The 17,298-nt window shown below is 53.0% G+C and overlaps 8 protein-coding genes across 8 annotated transcripts; 5 read left to right on the top strand and 3 right to left on the bottom strand.

Annotated features, from left to right (window-relative positions):
* Positions 1-189: 189 nt before the first annotated feature.
* Positions 190-543, top strand: Z517_06687 (uncharacterized protein; the record flags this gene model as incomplete). Its single annotated transcript, XM_013428426.1, has 1 exon — positions 190-543. One exon carries the CDS (start codon positions 190-192, stop codon positions 541-543), a length of 354 nt encoding a protein of 117 aa, XP_013283880.1.
* A 510-nt stretch (positions 544-1,053) lies between these two features.
* On the bottom strand, positions 1,054-1,737 carry Z517_06686 (uncharacterized protein; the record flags this gene model as incomplete). The annotated part of the gene is made up of 1 exon (XM_013428425.1): positions 1,054-1,737. The coding sequence occupies one exon, from the start codon at positions 1,735-1,737 to the stop codon at positions 1,054-1,056; it is 684 nt and encodes a 227-aa protein (XP_013283879.1).
* Positions 1,738-2,339: 602 nt separating this feature from the next.
* Positions 2,340-4,031, top strand: Z517_06685 (threonine ammonia-lyase, biosynthetic; the record flags this gene model as incomplete). Its single annotated transcript, XM_013428424.1, has 1 exon — positions 2,340-4,031. One exon carries the CDS (start codon positions 2,340-2,342, stop codon positions 4,029-4,031), a length of 1,692 nt encoding a protein of 563 aa, XP_013283878.1.
* A 501-nt stretch (positions 4,032-4,532) lies between these two features.
* Z517_06684 (uncharacterized protein) lies at positions 4,533-6,713 on the top strand (the record flags this gene model as incomplete). Its single annotated transcript, XM_013428423.1, has 1 exon — positions 4,533-6,713. One exon carries the CDS (start codon positions 4,533-4,535, stop codon positions 6,711-6,713), a length of 2,181 nt encoding a protein of 726 aa, XP_013283877.1.
* A 1,094-nt stretch (positions 6,714-7,807) lies between these two features.
* On the top strand, positions 7,808-10,378 carry Z517_06683 (uncharacterized protein; the record flags this gene model as incomplete). The annotated part of the gene is made up of 1 exon (XM_013428422.1): positions 7,808-10,378. The coding sequence occupies one exon, from the start codon at positions 7,808-7,810 to the stop codon at positions 10,376-10,378; it is 2,571 nt and encodes an 856-aa protein (XP_013283876.1).
* A 423-nt stretch (positions 10,379-10,801) lies between these two features.
* On the bottom strand, positions 10,802-12,164 carry Z517_06682 (uncharacterized protein; the record flags this gene model as incomplete). Its single annotated transcript, XM_013428421.1, has 2 exons — positions 10,802-11,814; positions 11,924-12,164. 2 exons carry the CDS (start codon positions 12,162-12,164, stop codon positions 10,802-10,804), a joined length of 1,254 nt encoding a protein of 417 aa, XP_013283875.1.
* A 1,854-nt stretch (positions 12,165-14,018) lies between these two features.
* Z517_06681 (uncharacterized protein) lies at positions 14,019-14,447 on the top strand (the record flags this gene model as incomplete). The annotated part of the gene is made up of 1 exon (XM_013428420.1): positions 14,019-14,447. The coding sequence occupies one exon, from the start codon at positions 14,019-14,021 to the stop codon at positions 14,445-14,447; it is 429 nt and encodes a 142-aa protein (XP_013283874.1).
* A 476-nt stretch (positions 14,448-14,923) lies between these two features.
* Positions 14,924-17,004, bottom strand: Z517_06680 (uncharacterized protein; the record flags this gene model as incomplete). Its single annotated transcript, XM_013428419.1, has 6 exons — positions 14,924-15,318; positions 15,370-15,738; positions 15,790-15,906; positions 15,962-16,210; positions 16,258-16,656; positions 16,710-17,004. 6 exons carry the CDS (start codon positions 17,002-17,004, stop codon positions 14,924-14,926), a joined length of 1,824 nt encoding a protein of 607 aa, XP_013283873.1.
* Between the last annotated feature and the right edge of the window lie 294 nt (positions 17,005-17,298).

Here is a 17,298-nt window from a genome sequence, read left to right as displayed (position 1 = left end):
GAACACGATTTGTCCGCAGGACTCCAAATGTTTGCTGCTAAAGGATTCTACAGGTACGTCTCGACGTGTGCCTCTGTACAACACATTGCTGAGCAGCTCAGCGCTTTTCATTCCCTTTATCTTCTCGATCATTTTCCAGCGCACAATCTTAACGCGCCTCCAAGACCTGGATCCTCATCGCGTCCCCCCATGCGCCCAAACTTCATCCGCCTCGCCGTCACCAACCCCGCGAATCCCCTGGGCAAGACAATCGCAGGGTCCTCTACGCCGTCGTCGCGTCTCCGGAAGTCTCCGCCCCTATCTCTGGATCACTTCATCCAGCGCCAACGTGTTCTCTCGCTCTACCGCGACATCCTCCGCTCTCTGTATCGACACATGTCCCATCCCCAGAGAGGGGAGAGCATCGCGTATGCGAAAGGCGAATTCACACGGAATAAAGACGTTCGAGAGATCGAGAGGATCAGGTATCTGATCAGTACGGGCAAGGCTGAGTGGGACGGCGTCAGGAGGGGCGTGGAGGAAATGGGCCCGGCGCGAGGATGAGGCTGAGCCGGATGGAAGACCTGGTATCCATTGAAAGTTTCCCAGCAAACGTGCTATACAAGGCTACTTGGGATGTGACCTACCCACGGCCGAAAGAACTCTTGAACTGTTGATGAATGTGTGGTGGCATTTATTGGAATCGAGGTCAGACAAAGTCTCGAGAGTCGCCGCTTTGGCGACATGTCCAGGCCATGGCAGTCGAGGGATGCCATGTCTGGCAACTTTCGACCAAGGCGCAGGGACAAGCGCAAGCTGGCTCTCGCTGGAATTGAGGATTGGGTGCAGCTACCCGCAGTTTTGAACCATCCTCACCACTCGAGACTGCTTGTAACACAAAGGGAATCGCCTGGAAGCCTAGCTTGTAAGGGCACCACGACGTGGAGATCCTGTGCATAGTTATACCCCAGCAAATATGATTTTACTTTCACAGGACCCAGTCCAAACAAGAGTGGCGACGATAGTAAACTCTCGATCCAGGATCGCCTCACAGAATGCTCGAGACAAAATGTCTCAGGACCTTTTCCAGGCATCCCTCGTTCTCTTCGCCCACATACCAGGACCCCAGCCGTCCCCATTGACCTCCTCCAGCACACTCTTATTCCAGATGGCCCAACTGCTCTTCTTCTTGTCTCCTGACCCGGCTGCTTCAGGGAGCGCCGACTCTTCCTGAGCCTTCTGCAGCCCCTCCTTTCCGCCCTCAATCACTTTTTCCGCTTTCTCCCTGATATCCTCGCTCATCTCTCTGGCGTCTCGGCTCATCTTCTCTATCTTTTCCCTCCACTCCTTGTCCTCCTGGTCTCTGGCCTCGAGTTCAGCCAGCCACTTCTCCCTCTTCTCTGCAGTCTTCTTCTCTTCCAACTTCGCCTCGAACTCCTTCCTCCTCATCCTCTCATCCTTGTAGAAGATACTACCCGCCACCAACGCCAGCAGCGTGAAGCCCTGAGCGTAGATTCTCGCGCGGAACATGCGATTTGTTTGATGATGGTCACCTGCGCGGATGGATTTGGTCGCCATGTACAAGGCGTAGCATGTTGCGGCGCAGCCCAGCGGAATCAGAGGTTCTTGACGTAATTTGCGCCAAAGCTTTTGGAAGCGGGACTCTTCGAAGAATTCAGGCGATGAATCAAAGCTGGATGGGATGGCGGTGGCGGTCAGGGGCGATGGCCCAGCCGACGTGGATGGGTCGTCGGACATTGTTGTGAGGTATTTCCCTCAAGAATCGGCGTGGACGAACGGGTGTGTCGCCGTCTTCGCTGACCGGTTGTGCCACCACAAGAGAGGATGGGCTTTGAGGAGATGGTTAGGAGTTGATTGCGGTGTTGCGCAGGACGAGTCGAAAGAAACCTAGAGGTGAAAGTCGTGACGTACGTCGATCTGCTAGCAAAGAACGCGGAAATATGCTCGCGTGCGGGCTCGAATTAGAGGAGTCCAGATAGACAAGCACAGACCTTTCCTCTGAGTTGGCCACGACTGGATCTTGCTGCAAATCGACTAATCCTGGCTTAGCCTACCCGTTGGGTGCCCGTACAGTACGAAGGTTAGGGAGAGGTATTGACAAGTAAAAGGGCGCCTGCTCGAAGGGGGATGTTGGAGCTATCGAGAGCTTGTGAGGTCCTCTAACCCTCATGAGACAGGCGGAATGCGGGGAGGATGAGCTCCGATAATTTTTTGAGTCAACAGGAAAATCCTACACGCTTTGTTCATCTGTAGCACGAACAGCCACCTACAACACAATTTCGAGAGAAATTGACCTGTCCACAAGTACCTGAGAGTCATTACTATCGCTGGACGTCACCATGGACGCCGCCGATCCTCATGTCAACGGCACGACAACTCCCTCGACGCCGATGCGATCAAGTCTCGCGCTGACCGAGTACACCGCCATGCCCACACCACCCTCCGAAAGGGCTGACCTTCCTACCTACGACGTACCTCGAGACTTCCTCCTACCCTCGGGCTATCCAGACTATTTGCGGTTGATCCTCACGTCCCGGGTCTACGATGTTGTCAGCGAAAGCCCTCTCAGCCATGCCATCAATCTCTCCAACCGTCTCGAATGCAAAGTCCTCCTGAAAAGAGAAGACCTACTGCCCGTCTTCTCCTTCAAGCTACGAGGCGCATACAACAAAATGGCTCATCTTCCATCCAAGATCTCATGGAAAGGCGTCATTGCTTGCTCAGCAGGTAACCATGCGCAGGGAGTGGCTTACTCTGCGAGACACTTGAAGATCCCTGCAACCATCGTGATGCCACAGGGGACACCAGCCATCAAACACATGAATGTCAGTCGCATGGGTGGAAATGTGGTGCTACATGGACCCGACTTTGACTCGGCCAAAGACCACTGTCATGCCTTGGAGAAACAGTATGGGTTGACCAATATTCCACCATTCGATGATCCATATGTCATTGCAGGGCAAGGGACGATAGGTATGGAGTTGTTGAGACAGACGTCCTTGCAAAAGCTCAAGGCTATCTTCTGCTGCGTCGGTGGTGGGGGTTTAATAGCTGGCATCGGGGTGTATGTGAAGAGAATAGCCCCTCATGTCAAGATTATTGGCGTCGAGGCTTCCGATGCCAACGCCCTGGTCGAGTCTCTCAAGCTTGGGCGGCGGGTGCTACTAAAAGAAGTCGGCCTCTTCGCCGATGGTGCCGCTGTCAAGACAGTGGGGGAAGAGACATTCAGACTTTGTCAAGAGGTGGTGGACGAGGTTATCGAGGTCAGCACGGACGAGATTTGCGCTGCTATCAAGGATGTCTTCGAAGACACGAGATCAGTGTTGGAGCCAGCAGGGGCTTTGTCACTAGCAGGTTTGAAGAAATGGGTCGCGCAGAATCCGGATACAGATACCAGCCGCGAATTGGTTGCGGTTGCCAGCGGCGCCAACATGAACTTTGATCGACTAAGATTTGTCGCGGAACGTGCGACCTTGGGTGAACAGAAAGAGGCTCTCCTGTCTGTCAGTATTCCAGAACGCCCGGGCTCATTTGTGCAGCTCATTGAGGCCGTCCTCCCACAAGCCGTTACAGAATTTGGATACAGGTATTCATACACCGACCAAGCACATGTCATGATGGGCATCACGGTTTCCTCAGCTGGCGCAAGGGCACGAGAACTCGACTCACTCTTTTCCCGGCTTGCAGCTGCAGGAATGACAGCCAAAGATCTTTCTGAGGATGAACTTGCAAAGACACATCTGCGATATCTCGTCGGTGGGCGGTCCGGCGTCAAAGACGAGAGAGTTTACATGTTTGAATTCCCAGAGCGACCGGGAGCTCTCTTCAAGTTCCTGAGGACATTGCGACCAGGCCAGAGTATTACACTCTTCCATTATCGAAACTATGGTGGTGATGTGGGCAGGATTCTCGCAGGCATTCAGTGTCCCGAGAATGAGAGGGATCAACTGGAGGACTTTTTGAAGGACATTGGATATCCTTTCAAGGAGTGCACGGACAATGCCACGTATAAGATGTTCTTGCGAGATTAGGATGGGAAACTGCATAGGATATGGTGCTTAGACTTGAGATACCCTGGCACGGCGTTTAGGGAAGATAAAACGGGCTGGACAATATGCAGGCTGTGGTTAGATCAGGCAAAAGACCAAAAAAAAGATATTTTGGGACACAGACGACGGTGTAGAGCCGTCTACCAACTCTTTTTGCGCGTAATTTGACACCGTGAAAGTCGATCTTCCCGATGTGTCGAGTTGTTAAGTGACAATAATACATGTTCCATTCTTAATCCTCGACGTAGAAGTCTCTGCAATACTAGCCAGCGGATCAAAAGAGCGACGACGTCCTTGTAGAGTGATGGTTTGGCTCGTGTGAAAAGAAGATCACAAGATCAAGCTTTTTCTTGTTGCCTTCAAATTTCTGATCTTCGCCCTCTCGAGATTTCCAAATGAGATCGTCTTTCGTGCCGGACAACAACTTTTGGGACAACTTCGCCTTCGGATTTTGGCAATGAGTCGCTCTGCAATTGCGCGAGAATGGACTCAGATGCCGAGAACGAAGTGCCAGTGCCTGACCCTGTCTTTCCATCATCCCCTGCTCGACCTACAGTTGCTGGTGCGCCGGACATCAACACATCTCAGTCTCGTGGTCCGGTAGCCCCGCGGACCGTCCCGTATGTGACATTAGACGATAAATTCGCACAGGGGGAAGAAGGCAAGACATATTTCAGCCGGCCGAACCGCTACTTCGGCCCCGTGTCGACGTGGAACTCTTGGACGAAGGCGGAAAGGACAGTGGCTCTGAGTCTGGACCGTGTGCGCAGCCAGGACCTCAGTATTCACCTCTTTGACGCTTTCGGGCTGAAGCGCAAGCTGCGGCAAGAAGGAGGTGGAGGGAGGGAATCAAAGCGCAGTAAGAAGGGCAAGGAGAGAGCGTCGTCGGTCCTCTCCACGACGTCGAGGGACGATGAGGACGAGTCTAATCAGGCACGACACACTGGGGGGAGAAATGGACTGGCCAGATCCTGGACAGCCTGGCCCATACCTCCTGATCAGGTTCCCCGGGAAGAATTGTTGCCCCGAATGGAGGGAGATGGCGGGTATCGCATGGCAGTCGACTCGCGGCCTAGTGCCAACCTTGAAGAATGGCTGATTGCCACCGCTACGAGGATCGCTCGAGAACGATGGAATGAGAGGCGCTGGGAAGCCCCATCCACGACCGGCGCATCACAGAGGGATATGAAAGTCGACCATGGAGAGGCTGAGGTGGACGTGCCCGAGGATCAAGAAGCTGTGGAAGAGGCAGAGAGTCCGGACTCGCCAGAAGCCACAGAAGAACCAGTATTCTACTCCCAACCGTTTTCGTTCTACGATGATGATGATGCTGCTGAGCAGGCGTCCGTTCCCGCCGAAGGAGAGAGTGACAGTGATACGAGTGAGACGGAGCGACGCCCCGTTCCCCTTGCGGACGACGAAAAGGCGCGTGAATACTTTCTTCCTAGCGCGCGACATATCCTGAGCCAAGTCGATGATTTGCTGCTCGGTCTTCATAAAGCTAGATACGCATACGCATTCAAGCCACCAAGCAAGCGCAGGGCGAAATATTCTCACAGTCCCGAAGACGACACAAGCGACTTCGCCCGGGGAAGAAGCGGTTCGCGTCCTGCTGCTAGGCAGAGGGCACGTTCAGCGTCCGTGTTCACCGACATATCGAGCGCGTCGGTCCCCTCTGCTGCTTCTGGTGCACGGTCCCGAAGGGTCGAGAATCTCGGCTTACGCGATTGGAGCGATGTGATGGGCATGGCTACCCTGACACGATGGGATCCCGCAGTTGTTGAACGCGCAAGTCGGCGATGTGCAAAGCTGTTTGACGGGAACATGCTGTACCGCACTTTCTACGAGGGAGAGGGCAAGGATGGGAGTGCATCACACTTTACGGAACACCTTGCTTATGAGTCTGAAAGTCAAGCGCCATCTCGGACGGGAGAACAAGAAGCAGAATCCACCGAAGACGAAGGTCTTTTAATCCGCACCTCCAGACCCTGCGAAAGGTGTCAGGCGACGAAAGGCGAATGTCAGCCCGCGAACGGCGAACATGGAGGAGCAAGAACGTGCAGAAACTGCCAAGAAATGGGTAACGCATGCTCAGGAATTCAAGTCCAAGTGGTCAAGAATGATCATATTTGTCCACATCAATCTTGTCCGAGACACAAGGTTCCCTTTCGCAAAAGATGGTACCTCCATAGGCACTTGGAAAGCGTACACAGGCAAAGACGTGGTTCGTGGGCGATCAAGAAGACGCCAGCTTCGCGCAGTACTAGTATCAGCGCCAACAGCGCCAATCTCGAGTTTGATACCGACAGAGAATCAGACAACGATCCGGAGCACCAGATCGTCTGCCCTGTCCCATCATGCCCACGAGCACGAGTGCCTTTTTCAAAGGGCAAGAAACTCTACGAACACATACGACGGATGCATCCAGATATGGACGTCGATAAAGTCAAGAAGAGTGAGGCGTCACGCAGGGGGGAGAAAAGAGGTAGATGGCGGGATGAGAGACGGACGAGGAGTAAGAGTAAAAGTCGGAGCAAGAGTCGCTTTGGCGATGTTAGTCGCAGTCAAAGTCGGACTCGAAGTCGACGAGCCGGTGCGACGAGGGAGGAATATGGTGAGAGTGAGAACGAAAGTAAGTGGAGGTCCATAGATGAGGATCGATAAGAGGGAGATGAGGAGTTGATGTTCTTGGTTGCGGCGCCTCCCTTTCCAAACATGCCAAGCATTCCGCTTAATAATGTAGACGTCAATGAAGGTTCCGGCCTGGACGCAAAGTCTTGGCACAATCCATCTCCATCCTCCGTCCTCAGGCACCAATTCCATTGCATTCCACCCGTCTACACCAAACGGTGGAATGCTTTCCTCTGTCAACAACGCCCCTGGAATCACCCATCTGCTGTTAGATCAATTATGTTCCTCATATCTTCTTGAAATGGTCCTGCATTCCTCCCTGCTGAATACCCACCACCCTCGCGCCGTGGGAAGTCCTTCTATCTGAAACTATACTGTCCGAAGAAAAAACGCAATGCGAGCCGAGACATCAACCACCCTTCAAAATGGTCTGGACGAATCGAACGGTCCTTCACCTTTGAGGCAGATGAGAAAGGGCACAAAGTCGTGTCAAGAATGTACGTATTCTCCTTGTCTTCCCCACTTTTGTTCGGTTTCTGTGTGATCTACAACGTTGTTTTGGGCCTATTTTGGGCCTAGGAAAACACGCTGCCTCAGGTATCCATTGAGCCGCCTCTATCTATGCTCGAAATCCTTGGACAAAAGGGAAAGTCAAAGAGGCCTGACTTAGCCTCCAGCCCATGCCGCTTTCGACTCGTCCATTTCAGATGCTGGCCTGGACAGGTTGAATCTTCTTTGTTTGCCATAAAAAAAAACGGTATTTCATTCGGTGCTTCAGTTCGGACGTTCGCTTCATACAACCTAATTGCAAAGAAACAATCAGTCTAACCCATATTCACTCCCAAGGCCGTCGCCGAAAGATAAAGTGCAACTACCCACAAACACCGTCTTCTTCCTCCTCGCAAGAGAAGAGAAAATGTATCCAATGCGAAAAACACAATCGCATCTGCCAAATTCAAGGCTTTGTCGCCTTGGATACATCTCCTCAAGAAGCCGTGGACGTTTCAACGTCCTCGAAACCAAGCACCCGTCAGCCGAGAATTTACAAGAGACGCCGTGAGATGCAGTCGTCGACTAGTCATTCCGAAGATGAGAACTACCCGCGTGTGAAAATCCGCGTAGACAGGATGGAGCCCTTGGTCTCACGGCTGGCCCGAGAGCGAGACCGGAAAGGAACGCAGGTTGACGTCCTTGCCAATGCCTCTGATCAAACCCAGAGCAACAACTTGACGTTCCTGGGCAATTATACAGCGCTTGATCCCACATCATATCTGGGTCAGGAACACGAATTCAATCCCACATTCGACCTGGATGCACAATTGGGTCTTACTGACGGAAACGCTTATGTCAATGCCTTGAATTTCGATCTGGGCTTCGAGTTTGCGAATATGAACGGCTTTTCCGCCAATACTCACCAACAGCAATATGACTCTACACAGTTCCAGCCACAGACCCTGCCGGAGCAAGAAATCCCGACCGAAATGGCAGCCTCGGGCATATTCAACTCTCACCAACCAATCCCACAATTGCGGCAGTATCCTCAAGAATCAATAAATGACACAGGAGATGTCTGTGCCCCAACCACGATGGCTTTGGAGGAGCATTGCAAGACACTCAGTCCCTTGCTTTCGCAGCTGTTCAACAACGAGATGTTTACACAGAACGCGGCCTGTATTTCTTCCATCCTAGCCCAGAAGGTTGAGTTTATGAGCTTTTCAGACCTCACCAAGTGTGTCGACAGCACGGATGCCGAAAAATTGCTCTCGACCATCTCCTCTGAACCACACGTGCACGAGGTGCTAGATATTTCTGTAAAGTGGTGGATCGCGTGGCGAGACCAGGCGGTGGCGATGCAGGAATTCTCCCCCTTTCGCAAGGATGACCGACAACAGACTCAGGCCCAAGGGAGTTCGACGTTGGGGAGCTGGGTGTCGGGCATGCAAACAGGGGCTAATGCCTCTCCCTTCTCTCACATATGGCCAGGTTCTACTACAACGTCTCATACGATGACCCGTTCTGACGAACCTCTGTCCTTCCGGGATTTCGTACTCACCAAACTATCCCGCACGCACGATCTCGTGTCGCTAGCCACAGGACTCCTTTGTATTGCCCTGTCCCTCTACCAATTACGCCCTGGTGTCGACGATCAGAAGCTAAACATCTCTACATCCCCATCCGAACTAGCCGACCGGATAACGCTCGTCGTCGATACGGTCGTTCTCTCTCCCACGGCCCAGCAAAAACACAAACATGACCCCGGCATCCTGTTGCTCCTGATGATACGTGCCAAGATGTACGCCGAGAGCAATCAATTGCGCAAGTCCTGGTTGAGCACACGCAGAGCTTTGGAAATCGCGCAGGAGATCGGATTCGCAGAGCCCAAGATACCAGCTGACGCGGGCCAATTTGCGCCGAAGATGTGCGGGCAGCAACTAACCCAGCTCTTCAACAGACAGCGGTTTATCGGTTCCATCATGGAGCTCGATCGACTCATGAGCATGACCCTTGGCTTTCCCCACGCGGAGGACGTCAAATTCACGGACCGTCTGGCAATGGCCGTGTTGAAGGGCCAGACATCCAGTCGAGACGGGGCATCGGTGTCTGTGGAAATCAAAATGCGCGCTTTCAGGCGTGTCGTGTCCATTGCTGCAGGCCGAGTGAACGACCGCAACGCGACTTCTGACCCGGATCCGGTGAAACTCCAGACCACAATGGAGATCCAAGCAACGCTGGATGAAGTAGCAGCAGCTATGCCTCCGGACTGGTGGGACGTGGAATCACACCTTGGGGTTTCCGATTCGTTTCGGGCGCACGAAAATCTCCTTGCTCAGATGTGGTTCTGGCAAGTCCAGGCCTTCCTCCATCTGCCATTTATGCTCAAAGTCGATCCGAATATCGTTGCACAGAACCAACACCCCGGCGACCACATTACGCCGGATCCATACGCCGTGAACAAACATCTCTGTATGCAAGGCTGTCGCAGCATGCTTCGCATCTTCAACTTGCTCCGTTCCGATCCATCCCTCGCCGTCTACATCTGCAGCTGCGAAGATTTCCAGGGACTGTTCAGTGCGTGCATCCTCATGGTGGGCCTATTGATGCGCTTGTCATACTGTTCGGAGTCTCGATCTCAACCAGCATCCGTCGGGATGGGAAACATCAGCGACGACCTCGCTCTCATCGAAGAGATCAAGGAGGTCTTCCGGTACCGCGCGACCCAACAGGGCGGCAGCATCAGTAGACAGGGCCTCAAAGTCTTGCGGGAGCTGGGCTCCTTCCTGTACGAAGACGCCGACTCTCTCCAAGGAGCCGATGTGAAGCACCGGACCGTGGTCCTGCCGTACTTTGGGGCAATCCACCTCGAGTTGAGGCCGCCGCGACTCCTGCGCCGCAAATGCACTGGCATGGCCAACATGTCACACCCATGCAGGGTCCCGGAACTGAATGCAGAGCCACCACAGATGGAATCTCAGAGCTCGTCAGAGCCAGTTTCCGACGAGGGATTTGGGCCGACGTATCCCGACCCGTTTGACTCTACTGCCTACTTACCAAATTCCGCTTGGGATGTACCAGGCAGTGCTGACGCGGACGACGCGACGTTCCAGTTCTCCGTGGAGCCCGGAGCGAGTTTGGATTGGGACCGTTTCCTCTTCGGGAACGAGCTGGCTCAGAGTTGGAGCGCTGAGGTGCCTGAATGAATGGACTCCGCCCGTGAGTTAAAGACATGACACCTTTATGGCAGAGAAAACCAAGTAACTGTCTGAGATCCAATGTGTCTGGGAGTGTCAGCGAAGATTGTTCGGGTTGGATCTAGATTTCGCTGTTTCTTGAAAAACAAAAAAGAGGACTCAGAGACCAGGACCGATATTGTATAACATGACATGGGACGAATTGGACTTGAGCGGCAGATAACGAGAATAGTCTCTCTCTCAGCTCGCCACTCCTGATGACCGACCACGACCGCAATATATGTAATTTTCAAACCAGACCTGGATCCGAATCCCTTTTTGTATCGGAGTGTAGTTCTGGAGAAGGACGAAATGGTCTGCCTTCTTTCTCCCGAAGCAAACAGCGCGGTGGAATCCCCCGGGGGGGGGGGGGGTCGACTTTCTATCCAACGCTCAGTCTCGCCGCGCTATCTCGCGAATGGCGTCCGCGTAGAGGAATTCCGAACCCGTCCTGACGCGGCGCTGGTGGGGGTATTCCGCCACGTTCCCAGCGACGAGGGTCGAGATGGAACTCGCCCCACGCTCGAGTACGCCTCCAAATGTCGCTGCTGAGCTCTGTCGTCGGCCCTGGCCCGGACACTCGGCGTTCTTCTCCACGTCGTTGTCGTCGTCGTCGGCAATGTGTCTCGGGGGTGTCAGCACGTCCGCGGCCCACTCTGGCGGCGATGCGCTGTCGCTCCGGGACAGTCGGCCCAGATGCTTCGAGGTCGAGACTGCCGTCGTTCCAGTTCCGCGGCCCAGATCGAGGGCCATGTCGGCATTATCTTTGGTCGTGGTGGGCAGGCTGTCGGTCACGTCGTTGGAGGCGACGTCGAAAGTGTGGCTCAGGCTCACCGGGACGGGCCTCGCGTTCCTGAAGCGCGCCACCTCGACCAGTTTGCTGAGGACGGCGAACTCGAGCTTCAGCTTGACCGAGTAGCAGAACCCCTTGAACGCGACCTCGGGGATGTGCAGGTTCCGGTACTCGAGGACCAGCAGCGCGATGTCCAGGACGATGATGACGACGTTGATGATAAACAACTGCCACATGACCCGGTGGACACGTCTCTTCTTTCTCTGCTCGGATGTGTTGGTCGGCGAGGCTGCATGGAGGCTCTGCGCCTTGACGATGTCCATCGTCTTCCAGAGGTAGAGGGCCGAGATGATGAACTCCTGAATGCAAAAGACCGTCATCTGGATCTTCTCCACGTACGTGTAGGCGCGCGAGAAGGGCGCCTGGGCGGGCGGCGAGCCATAGTACGAGCCGAATTCGACTACGGTGGTCGCCGTGTGGAGGGTGAGGCCGTCGACGATGATCATCCATTTGACGTACTTGAGGATCCGGTCGTTGCCTTTTCCAAGCACGATTCCCAGTCGAGAGTACAGCACCACACTCTGCCCGGTGATGGCCGTCCACCATCCATAGTCTGGGAATGCGTCAGTGAATGCTGAGGACGGGGGGAGCATTATGGAACAAACCCCAGCCATGTGGGCAAAGAAATGGCTATTGTATTGAACGCACACACAAGAACTCACTGTTGATAATTAGGCCCGCGAGGCTGGCCACCTGGAAGTAGTTTAGGATGAGCCCAATAGTGTAGGGAACCAGTCCCGTTGTTGCCACCAGCAGCGACCAGAAATAGAGGCCGCGGTAAATGGCAAAAGTCGTGAAGATGAGCAAGACCAGCTCCAGTGCATTGTATAGACACAGCGCCGAGGTGATGGCCACAATGCTAGTTGTCGTGTCTAGGCTGCCGGTATAGTGGCTATTGCTCATTACGTCGCAGAACGATGAGGATGCTGTCGTCGTCGTCGTCGTCGTTGTTGTTGTTGAGCACAGCAGGCTCTTGACATGACCGGGGTATTGGCAACAGCAGTGAACAATACATCAGCAAAACCTAGAGAGTGAACCAGCCGCCGACGTCAAATGCATCTCGCGGCATGAGATGTCGTGGTTACGAGGAGTAGAGACCGAATGAGTTTTCTCCGGAGGCGGTGCCAACATATCGGTCGTGACCGCTGCTGGGGGGTAAATTCGGACTGTGGGACTCATTATTGAAGTCGGGGTCGAGGTCAAGGCGGATGTGGCTGCGGGTGCGGCGAGTTATACCGAGTAAAGACATAGGTCAGGGATCCTGGATCCTGGATAGTCTTGGGCTAGTATATGTAGGAGGCTTGCGGACTGGACGTCTAGACGCTATGATTCTCGTTACGCATGGAAGGATCCGAATCGTCAGGAGTCAGGCCGGGTCCCGTGGGAATTGTGGAAGGCTGGAGATTACTAACGAGCTCCGATCTTCCATCACCTCCAAAGTAAGTAGTTTTGTTAACCTGATAGAGTAGGAGAGAGCGCGTAGGATCTCTTCATTTACAGCGAGGGATGTGGCCCGTGCAGTGCTTCAACATTTCCTACCTCGTCATCCGTGTCCCATATCCATGCTACTTTTTTTTTGGTTCACCGGGCCCGCTTGGGAAATCCTTCCCTTCTGGCATATTGACAGCATGGGGGTTGACAGGCCATCACTCGATTGTTCCATTCGCAAAGGGATATTGTATGGTCCAGAGTCGTATATGTGATTTTGGTCAATTTACTTCTGCACAGAGGATGGGTTACTGTTATCAAGTTATTTTCTACCAAGATCTTCCTGTGGAGAGAATCGAAGTACTCGGTTTTACGAGGTGATATACGAGGTAAGAATTTCCAAAAGCGGTGGATTTGATTGACCAGTTGACTGGGTATACCCGGCGTACCCGATTGGTCGATTTATGCAATCATCACGTGAACATTCATGTGATATTTTCATTGTCTTGATAGCCCTTCAATGCCTTAACTTGTTGTCCTTGTCGGTACTAAGGTGGGTTTTCCCGATCACTCAACAGGTCGCCCTACAGTGTTCCTACCTCACGAACTATTTTGTGCTGCCGTGTAGGCTTCGGCCGTCAATGGGCTACCTCGGCTCTTTTACTTCCAAGACACCATTCCCCATTTAGTATTTACCCATTGGATGAGGTTTGCCCTGATAGGCGATCTTCGACATAGGTATATAAACCCAGTTACTGTAGTATATAACTACATCGTAATGCCCTTCATTTGGAGCGAAAACGGCATAATGGCCCCCCACAAAACTGATCCAGCTAACCGAAAATAGCTTCACGTATACTCGGCACAGCCAAGAACGAGGCCGGCTATTGCTTTTCCGAACGAAATCTCCAATCGGCTCAGTTTAGCCGGGAGTCCTGTCGCAATAGCACATGCCAATGGAGCGCTGTCTTTTGGTTTTTTTCTGGGACGTGAGAAGAAGACCTAAGCAAAGAGGAAATATCAAAGTGTTAAAAAGTCGCGTGGATGTCTACGTGCCATCACTTTGTTTGTTTGATTGGAGTCGATTCCACGAACAGTGAAAGAACCCCACACGTCGTTTTCCCGAGGGCCTTGGGAAGTACGAAATCATTACAGTGATGTTCTCCAGCTTTTGTGCCGCGGCTGCACCAACAAGATTGGCAAGTCAACGCGCCGAGGGTGAAGTCTATTTCAACGATGAGCCCTTGATCCAAACATTTGAATAGAATTTCACAGGTCATCATCACCACCTCAACATCAAAACACAGAAAAAGAAGGGAAAAAAAAAAGATGTCCTCGTCGGAGTCGATCACCGAGGAAGCCGAGCAGCAACTGGACAACTACCTCCGCACCTTCAACGCAAGAGATTTCGCGGGAGTCGCGAAATTTTACGATGAGCCTTTTGCATCCATCTCACGAGCTGGTGTGTCAGTGGTACGTGATCACAAGGCCGCCGAGGATTTGTTGGTCAGCACCGTCGAACGCTTGAAGAAGGACGGGTTCAGCAACTCTGTGTGGGCGGCGCCCAAGAAGGTCATTGTGCTGGACGAAGCCGGCCTGGTGCTCGTCAGCTGTCCCTGTAGGAGACTGAGGCAGGATGGCACTCTGTGCGAACAGTTTACCGCAACGTATACCTTGCGGAAGACGGACGACCAACGGTGGCTGATTGTGGCTATCCATACCCATCCATTTACCGATCAATTGAATCGAGAGTCATAGATCATGCTCAAGGGTGTCCGGAACGAACGCGCAAAGACAACTTCTCTTGGCTGTTATAGATGGATATCAAATGGCCGCCATACATTTTCTCACCACTCGGACGCTCGCCCTCGGAGAAACACATGGTCTGTCAAGGCAACTTGAATTACATGTTGCCTTGCGCTCTGAATATCTATAGAGGTTTTTTTCCTACCCTTGATGTTAAAGCGCATGCATCAGGAGCAAGAATTGTTGCTGCTAGATGAATCATATCTAACCAGCATTGGTACTATAAGTTGATGGTACAAGAGTTTTCGCTACTCGGGTGTCCATAGAAGAGCCAAGTAGAGCAGCGTACGTCAAGTCGACTTCACACCCACAAAGGCGGGCGGCCAAACCAGTAGCGGATCAGCAAGCTGTACATAGGCACGTAAAGAGATTTCCCAAGATCCACGCCATCCATCCCAAGCAGTAGGCCTGTTGATCATTCTGTCATTTTATGGCTTGGCGGTTTCGATACTTTCCTCGCTGGTAGTGTTGCCAGTAAGGTGCGCACCTTCAAGCCGACGGATAACATCGTGGGTGAGCCTGTCTTCGATCTTTGGCCCGAAGCAAGCAGCCACTACAGCCAAGACACCGAATGGAATACTCGAGTAGAACACCATCTGGAAGGCCTTTGCATATGCCGCCTTGTTGGCGCTCACCGCTGAGGCAATGATCGATGGTGTCACTCCAGGCACAGCACTGATTGCCGAAGCGCTGCCCGACGCGAGAGCGCTAAGGAATTGGGTCAGAGACGTTGTCGGCAGTCCTGCATTTAGCGCCGCCGGAACTACCATGTCTTTGGTATAGTCGGTCAACTTGTTGGTGAGAATCGAGGAGAAGATGGCGGCTGTGAAGGGGTCAGCCTCGAATTTCAGACGGGATACAACTTCAAACATACTGGCAAGAACACCACCAAGGGTTCTCACGCTGCCGAACACGCCACCTCCAACCCCCAGCTCTTTCTGGTCAATCACCACCGTGACGATGCCGATGGCCAGGCCTTCAATCAGGCCCACAGCGAGCGAACCTAGAGCTACCAAGACGGTGGAGATGACCTTGCTTTGACCTACGCCGGCCATCCCACCAATGAAGCCGGTCATAGCCATGGCACTGAAGATGAGCTTTTCTCTGGCGTGTCCGCCGGGCACTGCAAGGGCGGATCCCGAGGCCTGGCCAAGGGAAGTGCTTGCGGCGATGGCACAAGTATAGAGACCTCCAAGGACAACGTCTGTGGTGAAGAGGGCCGCAACCATGACGGGGTAGATGACTAGAGACGGTAAGTCAGGGGCGGCAATGTCGGCAGCCTGATCATACGCACCATTGATAGAGAAGTATACCATGCCCCCAACAGTGGTAAGGATCGTGATGGAGGCATAATCCCGGTTCAGCCATAGGTGCATCGGCATGAGAGGGCGGTTGAGTGGCATATATACCTCTGCCGCAAGTCTTAGCACACGCCCATGATGATGACCAAGGGGACAGGGATGTACCATAAAGAACAAAGGCAACAGATACCAAGAATCCCACGATAATGCAGGAAATAACGTGAGCTGATTTCCATGGGTAGATCGTCCCGCCCCAAGATATCCCCAGAGTGAAAAGCACGATCCCGCCGGTGTATAGAATGACTCCTCCCACGTCAAGGTCCCTGACTTCGTCCCAAACTGTTCGGTTCCGATGAAGAGCCGAGAAGCGAGGAGGATGGTAGAAAAAGAACCACAGGAGAAGGCTCACGAAGTCTGTGAACCATCAGTCAAAGCCGACCAGAAGAAAAGGGTTATTTTACTGTTGATGATGAAGAAGTAGTAAATCCAGCGCCAACTTGCGCTCGTGTTGACGATGAAAAGACGCGCAAACACGGCCCCAAAGCCAGAAATCGGCGAGATGATGCAGTACATCAGACTCATCCAGTAAAACCTGTGCTTTACCGGCACAATCTCCGCCAGCACATAGTTGAAAGACGACTGTGCGGAAGCTGCCAGGCCGATGAAGACAGAAGCTGCAATGATCTGGTTCATGTTGTTTGCCGTCGCTCCAATGGCGTGTCCAATAATGGCCACCAGGGACGAGGATGTAAAGAACCAACGACGACCAAAGATGTCAGAGAGACGACCCACAAGTACACCCCCAGCAGTGAGGCAGACATTCCAGGCCAGGATCGCCCATGTATAGTTGCTGGAAGGGCCTGTCCACTGCGTTAATCGTTTCAGACAGTCGAAGCATGATGACGCCACGTACCGATATCCGCATTGATCAGTGTCAATGATGTGGCAGGTAGCAGGAAGCCGCCAAAACTGGAAGACGCAGCAAGGGTGACTGCGGCAAATGTACCATAGAAATTGATTTCGCGATACGGACTTTTTGTTGTGATCTCGACGACATCCAATTCATCGATGTTTGTATGGTGAGGGTGAGGGTGAGGAACATGATGATGGTGGTGGTGTTCCTCGCTCTTGTGAGCTGGCGACTCCACCTGTTGGGTAGTAGGGTTAATTACGTCCTTTTCGACTGTCGTTACCGTAGAATCATTCATGATGACGGTAGTGTGATGGTACTTGATATGGGACAGTGGGTTGCGGACAACTTGGCAAGAGTCGCTGTGATGGGGGGCTGGAGGCAGGCAGACAGATTTATATCATTTACAGGTCAAAGCATCCCCGGGATCATCCCGGACCCCGAATGGAGGATCAATGGCTAGCGAAATGGCTAGTGAAGATGCGGGGTGAGAGATTCAGGCCGTCAGAATGTGAATATCTCGAAAGCAGGTTGTCCCCGGACGACTCTGCTTGTCCGCCCTTACATATGAGTCGGTCATTTGCTGCTCTTC

Source organism: Fonsecaea pedrosoi (genome assembly GCF_000835455.1).
Source record: "Fonsecaea pedrosoi CBS 271.37 unplaced genomic scaffold supercont1.4, whole genome shotgun sequence".
In the NCBI taxonomy this organism is placed as follows: domain Eukaryota; kingdom Fungi; phylum Ascomycota; class Eurotiomycetes; order Chaetothyriales; family Herpotrichiellaceae; genus Fonsecaea; species Fonsecaea pedrosoi.
Note: the sequence above shows the minus strand (reverse complement) of the source record. Positions and strands in the feature narration are given on the sequence as shown.